This window comes from Cuculus canorus, chromosome 4 (genome assembly GCF_017976375.1).
Source record: "Cuculus canorus isolate bCucCan1 chromosome 4, bCucCan1.pri, whole genome shotgun sequence".
NCBI classification, from domain to species: Eukaryota; Metazoa; Chordata; class Aves; order Cuculiformes; family Cuculidae; genus Cuculus; species Cuculus canorus.
The window spans coordinates 31,760,547-31,783,908 of record NC_071404.1 but is presented as its reverse complement, the minus strand read 5'-3'; the positions used below and the strand labels follow the sequence as shown (position 1 = coordinate 31,783,908).

The 23,362-nt window shown below is 37.2% G+C and overlaps 1 protein-coding gene across 2 annotated transcripts in view; it reads right to left on the bottom strand.

Moving 5' to 3' along the window:
- Positions 1–19,993: 19,993 nt before the first annotated feature.
- Positions 19,994–23,362, bottom strand: part of TUSC3 (tumor suppressor candidate 3) — a 138,518-nt gene continuing 135,149 nt past the window's right edge. For both annotated transcript variants that reach the window (XM_054066098.1, XM_054066100.1), the window contains exon 10: positions 19,994–20,533. In XM_054066098.1, the coding sequence (XP_053922073.1) occupies positions 20,518–20,533 (16 nt within the window). In that variant the 3' untranslated portion in view covers positions 19,994–20,517. The remainder of the gene's footprint in view (positions 20,534–23,362) is intronic.

Below are 23,362 nucleotides of genomic sequence, written 5' to 3'. Positions count from 1 at the left end.
AGCAAAAAACGTGTCCAGGTAGGTAATCTTTCACAAAAATATTAAGATTTACTGTCTTACTGGAGAATTATTTTAAGGTTAGATCCTACAGCAATTTCAAAGACAGTCCTTGTTGTAAGGCAGTTATGATCCCGGAACAGGATCAAATCCAATACAGAAGAAAATTGGGACTGAAATAAAAACCTTTAAGTTTAGTAAGTATAAAAGTTTATTCTTATTCTTCCAGCAAAAGCATTGAAATATTTCAGCCTTTTCAGATAAGCTCAAGATCATGGGGGAGATCATAGATGAGAATTATTCCTGGGGTTAAAAGCATGAAATAAAATCATGCGTAGCACACAGCATTAACCATACAAGCTTGCTAGAAAAAGCTGTCCATGGATTTCTGACACTATGCAACATGTGGTTGACAGTGACAAGGCATTGTGTTCCTTCTCTGCTTCACTGAGAGTGCAGTGCAGTGGGAAGCAGGCCCGGTGTTTTCAGAGAATATGTAATAAAAGAGCATAACTGTCTACAGAGCTTATTAGTCACTTGTATCTGGTCTTCTGTTTGGCAATCACAATGCTGTGCAGTTCAGCTGTAACCTGCTAATGACATTTATCTTTTACTCATTCTTCCAAAACCTAAAATAAACCCAAATGAGCTGAAGTGGGTCAATACATTCCCAAATATCCACTGAAGCAGGAAATGTAATCTCATGGAATCCTAATTGTCTGCTCAAGAGACTTCTAAAAAAGTGGATGTTGTGCATAATTGTTTATACTCACACTGAGACAAATCAAATTTGCTTGCACTTCAGTCATCGGGATCTTTGTCTTTTGTTGCTGAGGTATAGATTATGACAATAAGAGGAATAACCACTAATGGATAACCACTAGAACTAATATTCCAGTAGCATTATATTCATATAATGTTACAGACTAGGCATGAAGTTCTAATACTAGTTAGCCTAACGATGTTAATGTACAGCAAACAACCTTTCAGGAAAATTGAACAAATTCAGTTCTTATGGTTCATCTAGACAAGAATACCAGCTAAGTTGCACTCTAAATTACTAGGAGTATTTGATTAAGCAAATGGTAAGTTTAAGTATTTGCCAGACAAGAGTAGAAGTCAAAATTTCGAACTGTTTTTTGCTAGCTGAATTCAACAGTGAAAAGCCTAGGAAACTTAATAAGTTTAGTTTACACTAATTTCAGCCTAATGAACAAGAAGGGATATTGTTCAGTTAGTGTCCCATGAGACATAATAAAGAAATATGAGTCCTCTGCACTCCTTCCAAAGGGGCCTACATTTGCATCATAGTTATACGCGTATTTCTCCATTTCTATCTATACATGAGGCAAGTACTTGTGTGATGAACTGCCAAATGAGCAAACTGACTCACGTAATCCCAATGCAGCTATTTCTTACCTCAGGAGCACCACCAGGGATTAAAGAAGAGAAGTCTGTGCATGTGAAACTTCTGAATACCTTCAGTGATGGGAGACCATTCAGCTACAGCAGCCTCCATTTTTGCAAGAAGTCTATTTCCCTGTCCTATAGGTCCTCTGGATTTAAAGAGAGATCCTGGTTGAGCATCCTTCAAACAAGTTATAAGAACAAGTAAAACTGGTTCTGATCAGATTCTAGTGTTGTTAACTCATCTGTATTTTATTCACTTTTCCCATAGAGAATTATTTTTACAACTATCTCAAGAGTTCCTTTCCTTCCTTCACCTCTCCTCCGGTCTTCTCTCCTCCCCATTGGTTTTCTGAATTTTACAGAGCATTACAACACCTTTAAATCTCCAAAGGACAAACACAAAAAAATCAAGTGATGCATTGTATTGAATCCAGTACACATCATAATCATGTCTTTGTTCCTGCTATCAAAAAGAAAATCAAACCCATAATTGGATAAAGATTCTGACAGTGTCAAAATTTTGGCAGTTGGGGCACTATATTTTCTCTGTTCAGTAATGTGAAGTGTTGCTTTCTCTGCACAGTAGTAAATTTAAAATTATCTCATTTGCTACAGTCTGTTTGAACTTTCATTTCTCACCTTTCCTGTCAATCAGAGAATGCAGAAAAGGAAATAACTTCTTGGTGATTGGAGACATAGAGCTTTAATCATCTGTCAGCTGCTGTAAATCAGCAGAAAGATCAGCCAAAGACTTAGTTCAAAAACTATAACTGAAGTGTCTAAAACCAGTCTAGTTTCTTTGATTGCTGGATTAAATAAAAAAGAAAATAAAAAAAAAACACCAAAAAAAAAATAACCCAAAAAAAGATTACATTGAAATAAAATGGAGAACAAGTCTTATGAGGAGTGGCTGAGAGAGCTGGGGTTGCTTAGCCTGGAGAAGAGCAGGCTGAGGGGAGACCTTATTACTCTCTACAACTACCTGAAAGAGGTTGTGGAGAGGAGGGAGCTGGCCTCTTCTCCCAAGTGACAGGGGACAGGACAAGGGGGAATGGCCTCAAGATCTGCCAGGGGAGGTTCAGGCTGGATATCAGGAAAAAATTTTCCACGGAAAGGGTCATTGGGCATTGGAATAAGCTGCCCAGGGAGGTGGTTGAGTCACCTTCCCTGGAGGTGTTTAAGGGAGGAGTAGATGAGGTGCTGAGGGGTCGGGTTTAGGGAGTGTTAGGAATGGTTGGACTCGATGACCCAGTGGGTCCCTTCCAGCCTAGTGATTCTATGATTCTATGAAAAGTACAGTGGGCATCCAAAGATGTTAAATACCTAAGGGAGAGGTTATAATGAGCCTATAGAATATGTATAACTTAATGGTTATATGAAGACTTAACAACTTAACGGTTAATTAGGTTTCGATGAACATAATATGCTGAGGAATTTGAATAGATGGAGAATATAATAAATTCATTTTTCTACATAGAATTCTTGAATGTACATAAAATCAGTCCCATAAACTGGATTTTTGCACTGCATGGCCTCTCTGTGGCCACCCAAGGCTGGCCATCTCCTTCTTATTAAGAATTATGAAAAAACAGGTTCACAGAGATTAAAATGAAATAGATGTTACATTAGGTGAGGCTTACTGTGTACTCACTGCTGTTAGCTCTGTACATATATCTTTCTCTAATTTAAAATGTGGCCAGGATACTGGTGAAGGAGTGGCCAATCACTGTGTCTCACAGCTGACATTTCCTGGCTCTTTCTGGGGTTTGTTGTCTTGCTCGTTCCATCCTGGCTGCGATGCTCAGGCTGTGCTAATCTGAACAGTCTGAATCAGGAGGCAGTTTTTCTCTATGGCCAGGCTATTAACAGCAACAGGTTATTTAATTTTGGTGGTCCCTTCCCCACTTCTCAAGGCCTTTTCCTTCTCTTATTTATCCATCTACTTTTCTTTCAGTTTCTATAAATATTTGCTCATCTTATTGTTTACATTGATTTTTGTGCTTACGTGTTTACAAAGTCAAATTTCTTGCCTCTTTTCAGCCTGTGAAACATCAGTTCTCATGGTTAAAGGAGTTCAAATACTTTTCCTAAAGGAGCTATATTTTTTTTAAAGTTTTCCATTCATGAGAGAAAATGATATTCAAGTCAAAATGCAGTTCAATGAATACTGACAATGCAATTAAAAATTTTCCTATGATGGGTAAATCCCAAGGAATTTCACGAGAAAAAAAGAAATGTTATGAACCACAGCTTCTTTTTCTTTGTGGAATAAAAAGAATCCTAATTAAGAGGAAGAGATACTCATAAGTGAAACATTCTGCTACATCATCATCAGAGAAATTTATCTTCATTCTTCAAGTGCATTCTTATCTTTTTCCCCATTGCTTTAATGGTCCTCCATGGATCAATGGAAATATTAGAACTGATTTTTCCTCTTGAGGTATTGAAAGAATTAGTAATAAGAAATAATTCTGATAATATCAGTGATCAACAAACATCCAGAAAATGCGGCAATATAGTTAAGATAAGGCTCAGTGCTCTCCTGTGCCGAACATCCCAAAGTCCCTTACAAGCGATGCTTGCAGGCATTACTCTGTCCATCAAACAAGTGCAAAGGCCTTCGGGATACAGCAGTTGTTTAACAAGACATGTAACGATGCTACGGGATGCAGACAAAATAAGGCAAATGCAGTTAGATTGGTGGGATTATTTACATGCTTGGAAAATAAGCATCTGCAAAGTTGTTTTTTAGCTTTAGAAGTTGAAAATAATTCACTGCATTACCCTTGCTATTTCAGAGCAATCAAGGTAGCAAATTCTGAAAACTTGGAACTTTATTGCAAACGTCTAGTTAGAAATATTTTCAAACACTTAAAAATGGGCTCACACATCTCATGCACTGATTTCTGTGATACTTTGAGGAGAAGGGAGGAGTGTTATAGCTGTTTCCCCAGTAGCTGCATGAACTTACGCACTGTACATCACGAGTCAGAACTCTGTGAGACCACAATAGCTACAGGTAAAAATAAATGTGAAACAAAACATGAAGGTCATTTTGAGGGGGAAAAAACAAACAGCAATAAAGGATGCTTCATTATGTTACTTAGGAAACAACACTTATCAGTACAAAGAAGGGATGTTGCCAAACAAACAGTGATCGGAGGGAGAGAAGATCAGAAAGCAAAGACTCCTGGTAAGAGATTTCTAACACGTTAGTCTCTACCAAACATTTGTGCAGCTTATTACTTTAGGGACATACTGAAGAGATGACAAATGCAGATGATATTAAACATACTATCAACATAAACAGAGTTTCTTAGAATCAGATTTTATGAATTTTTAGACTATTCAGGTTTCCCTGTCAACTGATCAGTATTGTTGTCCAGAAGTAACATGCAGAATGGGAGAAGAAAAGTCATTCCTTACAGTAATGTGCATTTTATAAATCTATACCTTAACTAACAAAAAGAAGTTATCAACAAGTATTTAAGGAAACATTTTAAAACACGCAAATAATCAAAAGCTGCTTACAACTTACAGCTGATTTCCTTAAAATATTTACACAATTGATAATTCTTTTTTAGTCAAATTTTGCAACCATGAATACTTCCCCAAAAGATTTAAGTGTCATTGCAAATGGTGGATATTTTTATCAATTGTACTCTCTTACATCTTGTTAGACAGCTTAGAAACAGTGCCACTGAGTTCAATCAATTTGGTACCATTCTGACATATATTGGATAGAATCCATCAATTAGTTATATTTCATATGAAGCCTTTTCAGTTTCTCTGGTTTGTTTTGTTTTATTAATTTTATTTAATGTAATGTAATTTAATTTAATTTAATTTCACTTTATTTTCCTATCCTATCCTATCCTATCCTATCCTATCCTATCCTATCCTATCCTATCCTTTCTGTTTTGCTTTATTTTATCTTACTTATTCAACTGATCACTAGTTCCTAAGAGGCTCAGATTTTTGGCACCTAAAGGCTCTCATTTTCCTGGATTCAGCTACACTGTAACTACACCTCTCACCCTGGTAACTAGCACCAGTATAAGATACTTCCTTAACAGCTACTTTGATGGACTGTACCCCTGTGAGACCGGACAAGAGCAGCAATGGCAGGCAGTAAGTCCATCGAATGGATTCATATGGAAAAATCTGCAGAGCTTGTCAGAGGGTGACCTATGACCATAAATTTTCTCTTTTGAGATTTTTTTCCTTTTCATTAGCAAAGATTATTCCTAATTAAACACCACTAGCTGTTAGATCAAAGGGAATTAGATCAAAGAATGACAAAACCCAATGCATTAATGATAAATTATTTGGCATAATAATTTTAGAACAATTCTGTTGAAAATGTTTTTGAACTATACATTGGTAGCTAGAGTTTGAAAAACAGAAGCCTTGTGTTTATTTATAGCTACAGTCCTACGATTATCTTTTTTTTTTCCCCCAAGTCACAGAAACATGTTGCTTTCTGGACTCTTTCAGATAAAAGTATCCAGTTTTTGACAATCAACCTGGAAGTCATGTCCAGCTTCAGTAATAAACAGAAAATAGCCTTGCCTTTGCTCCAAATATGCATCTCCAGTTTAGGAGACAAGTGAATTTGAAGACGATTAAGTAGAAATCTGCTCAAAGTTTTAAGGATTTGACAAGAGAAGCAATTTTCCTTTGAGCTTGTATGCAGCTTTGAATCTCACTGGAACAGAGCTTTCATTTTGCAAGCAGTCACTCACTGCACACTTGAGCTTTAAAATTTAATGAATGCATCCTTTTCAGGAGACTCTGGCAGTAGCTCAGATATATTAGTAAGTGCAACGCATATCAATCAAAAAAAAAAAAGAAAAACGTGCACGCAAGTAATGTTTTTCATGGTTATAATCATACTGATAGTTCCCAAGCTTCTGTCTGGGGGCTCAATGCTCTCCTATTTCCTATTTCACTCTCCATTCCGTATTTTGCACAAAGCAGAACCTTAAAAAAAAAAAAAAAAAAAATCAGCCAATAGGATACACCTAGTATTCTCCTAATTCTATTAGTATTTATTAATATGCATATTTTAAAGAAATTGTTTTCAATTTAAAATAGTCAGTGCAACTGACACATGGAACAATCTCAGCTATTGTTGGGGTAGCAGTTAATGTTTATACATTGCAACAATAGGCCACAGCAAGGCTGGGGTTGACCTCATGAATAAGGCAGGGCTGAAGGAAATGGGCTCAGCTGCTGGGAATAAAAGAGGAGGAGGAAATAGGTAAAGCTTTGCAGAGATTAAGTAACCCTCGGGGATGTGGAGGTTATTGATTTTGTGAGCTATGCTGCTATGTGGCTGGTGCTGGGAAGAGCTGTGTTAGAAGGATGTAGCTGTGCTGTAGAGGCTCTTCCGAAGGGCAGAGGCTGCCCGAGGTACAGCCATGGGATTTCAGCCCATTGCTGGAACCTGGCTGGCTTGCTGCCTTGTGAAAATTAATTCTATGCGAATATGCAGGTAAACTTCACTTGTAACTTAGCATTCTCTACCCAAGCATTTATTGTGTATCTTGTGGACTCAGGGACTTTTGCATTGTGCTAGGAATAGATAGGAAGAAATATAAGTTCTCTTTGTGAGAACTGCTGTGTGTGACATGTGAAGCTATTTAAAGTGCTGCATCTGTCCGAGATCCCAAATTTTATTAGATTAATGTGAGATAGGTGAAATTGAGCTGTTTCTATCTTCTCCTTGAAGTTAGGATGCCAAAGGCCTTGCAGTTTTTAAAGGTTAACTTTTATTAAGGTACTCTGAATAAGAATACAGAGCTGCTATGTAAAATTGAACAAAATATGAGTTATTTAACCTCAAGTTATCTTGCCCACTATATCCTTGTTCAGTGGGCAATTGTCTTAGGTTCAAATAAAGTACATGGTTTCCCATGTGCTCCTTGGACAGGACAGTTTCTACCATGTCTGAGTTTCAGGTGTGGATATGCTCTCTTCCACCTCTTAAGAGTGCCTTAAACCTCAGCCTGTGCTGTAGATATCCTATTGCTTAATATCTCTCCGGCTCGCTGCCTGACCCTGTGCTTTAAGAAGCTTGCGGTAGCAGAAGAGGTGCGGCATCCACAGGGAGGTTGCCCTGTCCTTTGCTCTTGGGGTTGTGTCTGACTGGGAGCAAAACTGCTTTTTTGTCTGGACTTACCTCAAACAAAACTACAGGGATATCTACTGAACTGAGCAAACAACCTGTACATTTCACCGCAATGTTCATGACAACTACGTGCAGATGGAGGGAAAAATAGTATATGCATGCAACGGTCTTTATTTATATTTTGATAAATTGATTTTATTTGTCCATATTCCAGTTACCTTTACCATCTTCTTGAGCTCACGTCTCCTTGGAAATAATGGAAATTCATAACTTGCATCTAAAACTGGTGATGTTCCATATTTTTCTGTTTCATGTTGCCTGTTCCTTTTTGCTTTTATAATCTTGGCTTACTGTGTTGAAATTTATAACTGACATAATAGATATCGGAACCATAACTTGTAAATATAAAGTTGCTTTTTAGTATGAGCCTTCCAAGATTGATTTAATATCTTTACTGTAAATGTTACGCATTCTTGTTCTTACTATGCAGTTTTTTTATTAGGACTTTGAAGATGGTACTGATAACTAGTGCAAATGTGCACCTGATGGAAGCACAGGTGAAGAACAACTCAGCCCAGCAGTCTCTTAAACTGAGCAAATTGGTAACCTATCAGTTATTTCTAAGTAGGAAGACAACTAATTCGCATAAGAAAAGATTGCTGTAAAATGTAATTGTTGGTTTATTAAGCCATTTTTATGTCTTGAATAAAGCTGTAATCCTAATTACATAGAAGGCTGCATGTCAGATCCACAAGCCATATTACTGCTATATCCTCTAGTGCTAAAATATTTACTCTGAAGACATGACTAATTGTGTAGTATTGCCTTTTTTGGTTAACAATAATCAGATTTTGTTTTAAATTAATGTTTTCTTGAGGCTCAATAGGATAAATGTAACAGGTGTTTTAGATAACTTAAAGCAATGAACTGCTAAGGGGATGAGATATAGGTTCCAAGAAATATTTTTCTGGATAATGCTTGCTGAATCCTATTATGTTGATGGGATCAAGAAAAGATGGCTGTATGTATTAAGAAAAGTACAGTAATTCAGGAAAAAAATTAGTACAATTAAGTGATAGTTACTTTTCTTTAATGATTAACTGTAAAGAAGTCAATAAACTAGATTTAATTGTACTAGATTTAACAAGGGAATACTATGGTTTACACGTGTACCTGGATATGAGGTAAAAAGTAATCTTGAGGATATACTATTGCTTTTCAAAAAATAAAACTAATCAGAAAACAGTAATACTATATATATGAACATTACCTTTCATTCCAATGTGCTTAAGAAGCATTATTTCTATGTAGAAGTTAACAAATTGCTTTCCAGTTCCCAAAGTTACTCAGCAACTGATAAGTGATTAATGCTTTCTGATCTGTGCCTTATGTATGCCCATCTAAATACCTTCCTTAATGGCTCTGGGTATGCATCTGTCACAAAAAGTAAATTTGGAAAAATGCAGGAGACCTCAGAAAGGAGAGCCAGGGTATGATACACTGAGAAATTACAAAAAATAATCAATATTATCCAGCTTGCCCTAAACAGTTTTCTTTGGATTCTTATCATCAGTCTCACAAAGACAATCAATCTTGCCTAGCTTGCTGAGTTCGAATCAGAAACTCCCTTTAAATATCTCTTAACAGTTAGTAAAATTTCCAAGACTTGTATATGCACTCACAAGTCAATTTTATTAAGGGTAATTAGTTAAAACAACTCATGACTAAACAGGGTTTGGTAGTGGCTGGAGATAAGATACTGTTTGTGAAAATACACTAAACAACACTATATATGACCCGACATCCAAACACGTACAAGAACGCAACAAGCGACGATATACACGTAGTCATATCATCCAGATGCAAGTAAAAATAACACTTAGATAGGAGATACATAGTTAAGGTTAAAGTACAGTGAGATACTAATAATTAGCTTGATGTTAAGGTATGTATTTATCATGCATAACACAAAGGTCTTACCCTGATGGAATCGGGGCAGGGAAGGGATGGGGAAAGATGGGGTCTAGCCCATTGACTGATCCCAAAAGTTTCAATGATATTTTCCCCTCTTAACTTTCCTGTTTGTTCACATTTTTATAGTAACTTGCACCTGTGGGGCAGAGGTTTAAGTGGCACTTGATTGACTGAAGTAATTGCATCAAACCCTACTGACTGGTGGAGGTAAAAATTCTTGCTTTACTTGCCAAAACTTAATAGTGCATGCCCAGTAGGAGTGTTTACAGATGTGGTTTGCCTCAGAGTCGGGGAGGAGGTGGGTAGCCCTAGGCACGGAGGTGTGTTTTTGTACTATAATGATATTACAATGATGTTAAAACGAGTACAGGTCAACTGAGGGATGGATTGTCAGAGCAGCAGCTGAAATACATCATCTTGGAACATAATTGGGCTCCTGTCCTTGCAGGGGCCTTGCTGATAGCAGGAGTTGACCTCACCTGCTCCCAGACATCGCATCCCCTGCTTCAGGTAGTGAGATAGCCTTGGTGCCTGTGCATGCTGCAACTCCACTGACTTTGCTTTTGAAAGGCTTGTACTCTGCCCATGGCGGGAGGAGCGCTCAGTCCCATTTCTCCTGACATTCAGCCCCAATCCCGCATTTAGCTTTACTCCTGCCTTCAGCCTTATTGCCACAATATGTATTCCTCTTAAACTCACAAAATATTTATACTTAGATATGCTTGTATATGCACCCTTACGGGATCGTGGCTTAGAACATCTGCACCTGTTTGCATAATGCAATGAAGTATATTGCCTGTAGAAAGACTGAAGCATGTTTATTATTGGGTTTTGATGTAATTGCAATGAAATGCCCATCAAAGCTGAAATTAAGACTCTGCAGTGCTGTTCCTTAGGTGTTTTCTAGGATTTCATTGTTGAGAGCACTTCTATTTTGGTTGTTCTTCCTCTCAAATTACTTAATGGAACTAATTTGGTTTTGGAAGTTGATTCTATATTTAATAATAAACCAGTGCTGACTGAAGATGACTACCTGTTTTATTTACCTTAGCTTGTTTGTGTATGAGGCATGACATAGCATCTTGTATCAGCTGTTGCCACCTACGTGACAAAATACCTAATTTGCAATATTTGCATTAATCCAACTCAGAGGTAATGGTGGCATATATAGCAAAAACCATGCGGGTAGCAATTTAGGGAGGCAACTCAGTTTTCTGCTTTTGTGAGTGGAATTAATTGTTTTAGAAACTTAGTTATCATCTCTACTAGAGACTACTGGAATGCTTCCCTTGGTGGAGGTAATAACACTGAAGACATTTGTTTTGTTAAGCTGAAATCTCCTGTAACATCCTCTTTCTACAAAGTATGGGCTGAATGAACTCTTCCCAGCCACCTCCTATATGCAGTATTATGTAAAATCTTTATTTTCTATTCTGTCTCTAAAAATACCACGCTTGGGTTCTTTGTGCAGCCTGCAGCAAGAACTCAATGCCAGCAGTTCCCTACTGTAAACATGGCTTTCTGATTTTAGTTATGTTATTTAGGGGTAGACTTTTCTGTTACTTATCTGAATACCATATACTGTTGACTGCAACTAGCACAAGTTTAAATAATGGATAATCAGCACATAACGTATCTGAGTGCAAGAAGTATTAATGAGGAGAAAGAGGCCTAATTCCACTATTTCTTCATTATACAAACATTGGTTTGGAAAGTATGGCAAGTGTGGTCACCAGGAAAGCTTGCATGAAAACACTTTTTAGCAAACTGCATGTGATAACCAAGAGCCTGGTATATACCAAGAGTACAGTTGTGTAGCTCCAATTTATCTACAAAGCCACTCACATAATATTATTATAAAATCATGTTGAGCAGTACTTTTGCTTTTAGACTTCTGACGCTCTTGGGAGTACTGCTGCTTGCTTCACCCCATCTCCAAATTGTGCTGAAGGCTAGTATGTATCAAGGCATCTTATTATACTTATTATCTTCATTTATTTCTTATCTTGCTCATTTTTTTGTCTTTATTAATGCATGACACACCAGAACACCCTTCGGTGATGATTTATATTTGTGTCACAAAAATTGCAACCTGTAAAAAGGAAATTCCCTCCCTCAAAAGGATGATAAATATCTACTTAAGCATGTAATGACATTAAATGTTAATGTCTTCCTGAAATGAATCAGACAGAAGAGGTCTTTGAAGGAAGTGTAACCCAGAAAGTATGATCAATTGAAAATAAAGTTCATAATAAAATTCTTCATGTACCCTTCAGTGTGAATGACACCTCAAAGTACTAGGCCACTTCAGAAAGTAAAGTGATGATATTTGTGCACTAACAGCAGTAGAGAATCTCTTAAAGAAACAGTAAATTTGGGGGGATTTCAAATATGCTTAAGATTTGGCAAGAAAGGAAGCTGAAAGATAGACCATTAAATAAGAGTTTTAAGCAGAAGGCAGGTTTAATACGGGATCCTGGACACCTTGTCCAGTTGTGGAGTTGGTATGTTATGCCTTTCCTTATATTAATGCACTGCTGTTGAAGAGCTCTTAGTGATCAAAATGTTTTTCAGTTTTTCATGCAGCCTAATTTCATAATAAACAGAGACCTCAGAGTCATTCAAGTGTCCCTAAATATGCAGGGAAAGAGATATAGGTTATTTGGGGTTGCTTTATGGAAGCAATTTCTGGTGAGGGATTTTCGAGAAAAATAAATCTAAATGGTACTTAATATCTCAATAGTTTCTGGTTCATAGCCACTGGTTGGGCAGTTGATGATGATTTATATCCCTGAAGAGCACAAGTTGTAGCATCTCTGTTTTTTTTTAATGGATATAAAAACCCTAGGATGTGAGTAACTGACTGTCAAAGGACACTGATGTCTTTCTTGTGCATCCCTGAAAAAAATACGGAGATTTCAGGTTTCTCCTACCAGGAGTCTCCATGGGGACAGAGGTCTTGGGACCTTATGACATTTGATAATGAAGTATGTAGCTGCTTATAACTAATTGTATTGACCCCTTAAGAATTGCATCACCTCGCAACAGTTTAAAACAGAATCCTGTGTCTAAAGCCACGGTGACTAGATTTGTCTGTTGTCTGTCTGAATGCCCTAAGTATAATTGGTAGTGCCTTAATTTTTACCATGATGCACAGGCATGAATGCTTTCACTGGTTTTATTCTGTGAACTATTAATAAAATGTAGTCTTAGGATTTGCTGTGATGTGCGTGCCTGTATTGAGGAAAAGGGAAAGAGGTATACAACCAACAAGAAATCTGGTTTTCCTTTGAGGAAACTCCCTTGAGTTATCTATTCTGTGAGAACTGGGCAATACTGGGCTGAGGGTTTTGACTGATTTGATTATGAAAAGGGATGTAGGATGAAGCTGTACCATTACTGTCATCAGTATCTTAAGTTGCTGCATTTTACATGCTCATTAAAACTCTCAGAACTTATAAAAATTCCTAAATGACTGAGCTGTAAGGGTAAGCTTGACATCAACCTACAAGGGCCTCAGGACAGAGGCAGCATTATAAAGCAAATGATTTGTGACAATATCTCACTGTCAATGAATGAGAATAGCTGGAGAAATGCTTATTCTGCTCTTTCTACATGTTCTGTGTTCAAATATTAGTCACATAAATTGATCTTGAAGATCTCAAGTGCAAGCAATTGCAGTGTTTGCATGAAAAACATTGTTTCCTGATTTTACTCATTTTTGCAAAGCTGTATGTGTTGTCCTGTTGTGCTTTCAGCCTGCCCTCCGGAAACAAACAAGTTACTGACTGTAGGAAGACTTCTCTGGGCTGATGTGACACAATACAGCAGAGGCAGGTTTTCAGCTTTGTTTCTTCTTGTGGGTTTACAATATGTAAGCTGTTAAAAGGGAAAGACCACACTGCTTCAAAGGGCAGGGGCATCACCAAGCCAAGGCCTCTTCTGAGAGATGATCGCCTTAGGAGGAGACAAGTAGGGAAGGTGGCAAAGGTGAGAGGCTGCTTGGGTCAGACCACCATGGGAAATGCTGTGTGTGATGGCAGGGAGCTTTGGCCTGGGGATCGACACCTCTGGAGTTAATGAAATTCTCTGAGTAAATTCACAGCGCAATCTAGTTGACATTTGTGGCTCCAGCTTAAAAGTCCTAAGTTGGAGATGCAGGAGGAGAGCCTGGAGAAAACATGGCATCTGAGCAGCAATTGGCTCATGAGGATCTTAAGTGCCATAGTTGTAGGGCCATTAATCTGTCATGACCTTATCCAAGAGGGAGGTGGGGGTAAGAATTGGTTAAACACAGCCGAGGAGAGTGAGTAATTATAGAAAAAGAAGGGCTGAAGGCTGTTCTGCACCAGGTGCAAATATTCCTAGCTCCAAATACCTTGACTAGGGAGGACTTTCAATTGACATTGATGACCAAACTCAGTTTCAGTACTGAGGTGATTAACTACATGCAATCAGATGTACTTGGGGTAGACAGCCCTCTTGAGGGTAAAAACTGGCTACAAGCTTCCTCTGATCCTTCCACTAGCTTTGACCAATGAAAATATTTTCTATTAAGAAGTAAGCAATTCTGTTTCCCTTCATTCTGCAAAGTGAATCCATTGCTCATGAAAATACATACTATAAAACAGACCAAAAATGAATAGGACTCTTAACAGATACTCTTTACATGTAATGTAAAGGTTCCTATTCTCTATCCCCAAACCCAGAGGATGAAACTTCTGCACCAAGTGCTACCAGAGGGAAAACAAATACTTATGGAAGTGTGTGTGCACTACAGCCTAGATAAACTTATATTTTCCACTGTTTTTGCCTGAAGCACTACTCAGTAATGACTTACCTTAAGGCTTTTTTTTCTCTCTAGAGTAGGACTCCTAAAGCTAAAATGTAACTATTAGAAGATAAAATAAAGCTTTCCAACTTGGAAACCAACTTCTGAGGTTTCTTCATTACTGTTTATACTTGCAAAGCATTTCTAAGATACAAGGCAGGAAGGCTAAATACAATCCGGAGAAATATCCCCTGTTTAATTCAAATAGTTTTAGGCAGACCAACAGCCAGCCCAGTGTTATGGAAGATACTAATCTCAAATAAATAAAATGTACTGACCTGTGTTAATGCACAACACAAATCTCCCTTGAAAATATGGAAAAATGGTGCTTTTGGCATCATACACTCATGAAGTATAAAGAAAGAAATCTGCATTTACTCATTCATGTTTGCTATAACTTGCATAATAGCATGGCTAACTGGGGTGAATAGTGGACATGGAACTTAAATTTTTAGCATAGGTAACATTAAATTAAAAATGATTCTGTGGTTTGTTCTCCTGAAATACTTGTCCTATATGACAGTGTCAGAGAAAACAAAACACTTGACTTGTTTGATCTAACCTCCTTATGGATGGTGTTAGGTTTGGTTTGCCAAATTGCAGACAATGAGCTCTGAAATTGTGTAGCTTCAGAAGAGAACATACAGTGCTCCTATTCATACATGGACTGTAGACAGGTGAATGTCTACTCCTGGATTTGAGAAGTTCTAAAAAAAAAGTTGTCAGAGCTCCAAATTTTTTTTCAATAAGAACTCCTAATCAGGCACTCCCGTGTGCGTGTGTGTGACAGACAGATGTGGGGGTGTAATTCCTCTAGGACAGAAAATATAGGGGGTAAAAAAACCCTCAAAGCTTGAACAACTGTATAAAATTTTCAACTCATATTAGAGCATGCAAGAATACATTTATATTACGTTTTTATGACAGGCAAATGCTATAGGCTATTCTTCTCTTGAATAAATTTATTCAGTACTACCAAATCTAATGAGCAAAATCATACCAAAAGAATTGGAGGAATATCTACCAGAGTTTACAACTTACTCTAAAGATCTTAACAGGACACGAAGCCTTGTTAATGTCATTTATACGACTGTGGAGAGAATTTTATTTGGCTGTTCTGAAGAGTATCTGGGATTGAATTTGATTGGAAAGAGAATGGTGATTTCCTGCTTTGACCCTCAAGTATGGATTATTTTGTTTTTACAAGTTTGTTGGTTTCCACTGCTGCAAACATGAGCTAGTGAAAAATGCCATTAAGCTTTTCAGTACTACACTCCTGCTCAGTTAGAGTTTGGGAACCTTTAAGAGATACTGCTTGCTTGTCTCCACCTTTAGATTTATACATTATTTAATTTTCATCTAAATGGTCCCTTTAATGACAACTCATGTTATTCCAATCACGTAAACATCTAGTTAAAGTAACTAACAAAGTACAATAAAAAGGTACAATAAAGTTTCCTCAAACATCAATTGGATCTGTGATACAGAAAAAGGACACAACAAAGAGGATTGGAAAAAGAAAAGAGCTAATGCTTTTGAAGATGCTTGCAAAGTTATATAGAAAATATCTAAATCTGGAGGTGGAGAGAAAATGTGCGTACCAGGTAGCATATGGCAGAGCAAGCACAAGAAATAGAAGACTCCCTATTGCCTGCTGTGTGTACACTTACAGTTATTATTGCCTGTGTAACAGCTGTGCTGTTGCTCTCTGCTTCAGTTTGTTCTTTAAATGAAACTCCAACCTGCCCCTATACTACTGTGAATGCTATAGTTAAAGCAATAAATTCACAGCACTGCAAGTGATGACTTATAAAGTACAACAGGAAGTGAACTATCTGCTTCTTACAAATGTAACAGGAAGGCAAGACATCTTATAACAAATAGCATTCACTCTAGCACTTCATAAAGTGTCGTACATTAAAATCAAAAGAGGATCCCATGATTTTTTATGTATCACATATGACGAAAATGTCTTTAAGTTGTTAATGATATATTTTAAAATCTGGTTTTATATATTTTATTTTTGTTGCTCTGCAACATCTAAGTACTCTGTGTATTTGTTTTCTGCTAAGTTTTGTACTTTTTTCTACAGGGTTTGCCTGATCACATACCTTGGTATTGGGGTCTTTTGAAATCCTTCTCACCCTCCTGAGCTCTGCCAATACCTGTGTCTGCCTCCTCCATTGCTGGTGCCTTCCAGGCCTGCTTATTTGTGCTGTCAAGAGAACTAAACTTGCAGCAGATCATGCAGGTCGTCTTGATGTCACCTCCTTACTCCTTCACAGCTCTTAATGAGCTTACAAAATGCCTTAGGAGGTCAGACCAAGAGCCCTTCTATCTCAGTGTTCTGGCTGATTTGAGATATTTAGAGAGAATGTGGTTTGTTTACCTCATTCTCTCCAGCATCAAGAATTACTGTATTAAGGATGGTAAATGGAGCATACTTGTCTTACCTTTAGAGTTTCTTGTGGAACTGTCCGTGAATTTCCTGACCGTATTCTGAACTTGCTGCTGCTGCACCTAGATCCACAACTTCCTGGGGCAAAGTCTGAAAAAGTGGTAAGGATGTACTTCTTTTTAAATAAGCTGCACATTGGTTTTAGTATTGTAGGATTTGGTGAATGTTTTGTATGCAGCTTGATAAACTTGTAAGCCACAGCCATACTGCCAATTTTTATTTTTCCAGGTGAAGAGTTCCAGTCTTAGTAACTCTTTGTAAGAGATCTCCCCAATTCATTCCCAGTGCCTTTTACTGCACCTTGAATTTCTCTGTGTCTTTGAGCTATGTGGATCAGAACTACACGCATCACTTGCTCAACAGGAGTGCAAAGAGATTTTGTGTAGTTTTCTGCAAAGTGTTGTTCTCTGTTAGCCATACCCCTGCTGATGACACCATGCATCTTTTCTTTGGCTGCAGTGCACACTGACAATTATGCTTTAACCTGTTCAATTGTGACTCTTCTGTTTCTTTCCTGAGTTTAAGCTAAGTAAGGCATGATTTCTTTTTCTCTAGATGCACAGCGCCATATGAGCTTATCTTTAATGCAGGTTGCACTGCACTTGCCCTTCTACAGATCACTGGTGAAGATATATTCATGGGCTCCCTTCACCTGACTTCAGGAAATTCCCGCTGCTGACTTTTCTGTCATGAGAATTGGCCATTAAGCCCTATCGTTTGCTTCACATTTTTTGATTAGTTCTCAAGTCATGAAAAGGACATCTCACCCAATTCCAGAGTAGGCTCTTCAATAAAGCCTTGACAAAAGATTTATATTCATATGCTTTTCTGACACTATTATAGCCCTCTACAAGCTTTGTGAACTTAAATTCTCTTTTCTACAAATACTTCACCTTTCTCAGCTGGTTCTGTTTACTCTTGCTCTCAGTAAACTTACTTTTGATTGCAGACTTGATCATCCTATCAGGCTTGGAAATTGTTCATTGCTCTGTCTTCCTTCTACGCTCTTGTTATAGATGACATCTGTGCTGGCAATCCTTCAGTCCTCTGGCACAGAGGCAATCTGTATGAATAGGTGAAGGCACCTTGCTGAGCAGTTCTGTAACCTCACATCTGATTTCCTTCAGAGCTCTTTGATAAATGCCATCTGATCCTGAGATCTTACAAGCATCTAGCTTATCTATTTAAAGCAATTACACAGAAGGCGTTAGATCTAGATCTTCTAGCGTAGCAGCTACAGAGAATCTGGCTTCTTTGTCACAGTATTTTATCAGTGGGTGCCCCTTAAACTTTTGTCATCGGTTTTCTCACCAGTGCCCCAACTGGTCCCCTGCTTTTGAAGTATTTAAAGTATTCTGTGTTACTGTGCTACCGCCATAAGCATCATCTTCAGATTAATTTTTTTTATACCTCTTACGTTTATGGTTGACCTGTGAGGCGCTGTGAGTTTTCCATTCCCCTTGCCAGCATTGAAAACACAGAAGTCCCTCTAAGTATCTTTCCTATGAGATGTATAAGTATTTTTTAATTTTTTGAGTTGAGGCACGTTTTACTTGAGCTTCTAATACAGTATTTAACAGTCTCCAGGCTGGTCACAGGTGTCTTGCTATTTGAACCGTTCCTTTTTTTGTTGTGGGGCTTTTTCACTGCTTTATTAACTGCTTTTATTTCTACATTACTCCAACTTATTGGTTTGGACTTCATTTTGGCTGTCCTCTCCTGCAATAGTATTAACCCTACTGTACTGTGATTGATGTTACAGAGTAGCTCTGCCATGAATACCTTTTACACTAGTACCTATGCACTACTCAAGCTGCTGCTTTTGATTTAGTTATTATTCGAGATCCAGTAGTTGTGCCAGGAGGCAGTCATATATCACCGGAATACTTTACCAAGCTGAAATACTTAATCTCACTAGGTTGTGGTCTTGAGATCTCTCACTATTACTACCTGTCTGAAACTTTCAGTTTCTCTAGCCTCACTTTGTGATTGCTATTATCATCTTGATCGGGGTCAGTAGCACATTTCTAATCCATTTTTAGAATGAGATTTTCCTTTTTTATTAGGTCAGTACAGACTTCCAATCATGAAAACTAACTGCTATGCTGCTTTTTTTCTGTAAGGTGTCCATGCTGTTGTACTCTATGTAATCTTTCACATACAGTGCCACTTTGTCACCTGCATATCCTCCTGTACCATTCTTAAGTCAGTAGCCTGTTAAGTTAGGGCTGTTGTTCAATACCACACGTCTTCCATCTGTTTCTCAAGCTTCTAGCACTGACATAAAGCTCTTGCAAATTCTGCCTCAGTTTCGCCACACTGGCATATGCCAGTCAACTGGCAACACGGGCAGCCTGATTTGCCTTCCCTACACAATATTATGTGCCTTCCTAGCTCACAGCCAAAGCACCTCCGAAAAGGCTACAACCACCTCTGCAGCCTGTATCAGTCTGTGAACCATGTGTTTTGAGTTTGTAAGTTTTCCCCCACCTTCTAGCTTAAAAGCTGGCCTACAACCTTGCGGCATTTCTACATGAGCAGTCTTATTCTGTTTTTGACAGAAAAAAAAAAAACAGCTAAAGCATTAGATGAAATGAGTTTTGTAAAGTCTAGTTAATATTATCCTCATATTTAGAGGCATTCCCATATCAGTAATGAAGAAATTCTGACTAGAGGAGAGGGGAAAGCAGCAGTAAGACTGAGGTTGAGTATCATGTCATTCTGTTTCCCCACAGAGAATACACTCCATAGGCATATGCAAAGGTTTATGAGCAATTCATATAATATGAGATGTAAGTAGCTACAAAATGGCATTTTTAAATGGCATTACAAATTCCTATGTAAGCTTTTCAAAAAGTTGGTGAACACAGAAAACTAGCAACTACAGTAAGTCTTGTGACAAAAGACTCATCTTTATAGCTTTATAAACTGATTCAGGATAATACATACCTTCTGCTGCTACTTAAGGATAAAAACACATTCTGGATTACAAAATATTGTTACCCCCATCCTCCCATTCTGCCACTATTGAGTCAGCTTAAAATGACCTGAGTTCTGGCTGATCTAAGCCTTCTTGCCTTCAAGATTCCACAAAATATGAATGAACGGGCAATATTTCAGAATATTGTTAAGCCAGGAAAAGAAGAAATCCAGGATGAATATAAGTAGAATATAACTTTTTATTAATGACTCATCATATATGAGATGATCAGAGACTATATATATATACACACTATTTCAAATCAAAGTGATGACAAGGTGCATGTAGTCATTAAATGATAATTTCCACTGTGGTATTTCTCTTAATAGTAGTTGAAAAACTAATAATATTTTGTTCAGTTCTAAAATACATCTCAAAGCATTATAACAAACTTCAGGTGAAAAGTCTTGGCAATAGCCTTTGGATACATTTACTAAAGTTAATGAGCAAGCCCTAAATAGAAGCCCATTATAATGAAATTTGTTTTAATTCTTGAGCATACTATATTCATAACTTCACCTCACTTTGCAATAAAGCGTTTACTGTATGCATCCATAAATTACACATTCATTGCATAAAACTGCATTCATTTCTCTATCAGCATACTATACAAATTATCACAAAAACAGATGAACCAACAAGAGATTCTTGAATATATGTAACATTGGTGTGCAGATAATATCAGTTATAGCTTATCTTCATAGTAAGCAGCTCTAAATGAATCCCTCTTGAATTCACTTAATTAAGAAGCTGAAAAGAAAGAAAACATGATTAAATGCTGAAAAATGCATATAAACCATAGCACCACAATTATTTGAAATGAATGAACAAGGACATCAAAACATTCATTTGAAAAGTCATTTGACGTTTATGTAATAATCCCTTGTTTTCATATCCCATTTAGTCATTATTAAGCAAGCATGGAAGTCATCAAACATAACTTGAGTGACTTAAACTTAAATTTGTCTGTTTAAAAAAATTAGGAAGCAAAAGGCACTTCAGACATCTGTTCTCTTTAAACAAGTTCTGCATCTGCTCTTACTACTTAAAGTGAAAACTACCTCTCCCAGGAGTTGCTTCAGATTTATTTAAACCATTCTTTTACTGTTGAAATAGTCCCAGAGTGGGGAGGGTATAGGGGAGTTGGCAAGGCTCTGTAGGGTTGCAGGCTCTTACATTCCTGATATTTTAATAAATTTAGAAGTTTCAGATGACATTGCTGTTTCTTTACCTCTGAAATGAAACTCTGTTGTATTTTTTAAAAAGTAGATATATATAATGTGTCATACCTTTTAAAGCACTTTACCAGAGAAGAATTCTGTCATAAATTGGGAAATGGGAACACAGAAAGAAAGACTAGTGCATGACTGTGGACCGAGTTAACTGTACAAACATAAATGCAATGAATGGAAGTGTTTCTTCACTGCCTCTACCTTTGCAGGAAAGATCTTTCATCTCCTTATAGATATGCAGTGTGCTCTAGCATACACATGATGTAGTGATTTAATCAGTTTTCCATTCATGGTATAATTGATTAATCATTACAAAACCTAAATACAAGTGTCATAAGCTTAAAAGACTGTACCGATATAAAGACGCTCTTTGCTGCAAAAAGCTGACAAGCTCATTAGGCAAGACATACAAACTAACTCAAAATGGAAGGCAACTACCTGTTGTCGGAGGGAGAAAAGATTGTTGAAAAGGAAAAACTTCGTTGAAAAAGAACAACTGCATGAAAAGGAGAACTGTAGGGTGCTGAGTGGAAACGAGAATCCTTCGCACAAGAGACTAAAAACATAACTCAGGTCTAGGATAGCTGTGTAAGGTGATGTATAAGAAAGAAGGAACTAAGAGAAGAAGTGAGAGGAGGAACAGTGGGAGTGAAAAAGTTTGGGGGGAAGAGTGGGAGGGGTTGAAGAATGACAATAATCAGGCAGGTAGCATTGATTTCCTCAGGAGGGGTGAAAGATTGAATGATTTACCTAGCAAATACAAATACAAGAGTGACATCTGTGTTAAACATGCCCCTATTGTACCTATTGTTCCTTACTTCCTATCTGCAAGCGAGCTGCATCTTTAGCAGCCAAGAGACATCACATGCAATATGGATAATATAAACGTGGAAAGTTATATGGTGGTTATAAAACAAGTTTAAGAGGCTAAATAAACAAAAAAAGGAAAAAGCCTAAGGTGGAAAAACACAAAAAAACCTCAAAACATAAAAAAATCATGAACTAGAGAGCAGCCAAAAAGAAGGTGTGTTTGGGGGGAGTGTTTCTGAGAAATCTCAGTAACAATTGGACAACATCTGTTGGGTTAGATCTGCAAAAAAGTAAAAAGAAAGCACATCCCCTTACAAAGCTCCCCCCTGCAAAGAGCAGGAAAATGATGGCCAAACAGTGCCCTTCCAGACATTAACTAACTGGATACAGGTAGAATAGGTAGGAGCAAATGGTAAATTATAAGACTTACAGGAAAACCATAAAAGCAAAAAAAAAAAATCAAAAGAAGAGCATGCAAATGGTTTGCCACACGATCAAGTATGCCCTTCTTAAGAGTTCTGCTATGGCATCAGACACCTGGAATTCAGATCCCCCATTCTTTAAAGGCCTAGAAATCAACACCAAACATGCTTCACATAGAGATGCTTCACATAGAGAAGAACGTCGAGGTCTGTGGATATCCATTAATCCAGTGTGCTCTTGGATGTACAGAAAGACTGAACAGTTTTACCTTCCATTTGAATGGGCAGCTTCTTCCTGAAGAACACAGTGTCTAGCCACATTAAAAGTAGAAAATGCTAAATGCAAGATGCTTTGTTTTGACAACGTGTATTACTGTTTTCCTGTCTTTTAAAATAATCCTGATTTCTGCCACTTTGCGGAAAGTAACCTATTTTGCCAAGTGTTATAGACTTAGATGTCAATCTTGCTGTTTACCAGAAGTACGTTTACTAGTTCATAAACTTTAGTTGAATCTATTTAATTATGCATGAAGTCAATGTGGAACATCTGAACAGTTAGTAGTGCTTAGATTTATTATAAAAATTAATTTTATATGTCTGCAAATACTATTTGTTCTACTTACTAATATTTCACCAGTATATTTGCAAGAACTAACTATTAAATTTTATTCATCTGCTTTTAGTTTCAATATTATATAAGATTTCTTTACCTAAATTAATTTAATTACAATAAGGGTAGACATTTCTTATGGTGTATATAGTGAATGCACGCAATTTCTAAGCTCTGGGGCATCTTACAGTTGTCTGTTCTTGTTGCACTGACTGTTTTTCTCTAAGCAATTAATGAATACTTCATGTCTGGCTTAACATTTATGGGGTTTTTTTAATGAAAATACAGCATCTTTTATTCATCATGCCTTCTTGCAGCCTAGTTCATTTTCTCTGCTAATCAATATAGAATATGTATTTTTCCATTCTGCTAATACATAGTTTTAAAGGCTGATTATTTTTATGGTTTAACTAAAAACTATTCACATTATTCTTTTCAATAATACTCAAACACAATGGCCATAAAGGATAATCTGATAATGAAATGCTTAACTGCAAATACCAAA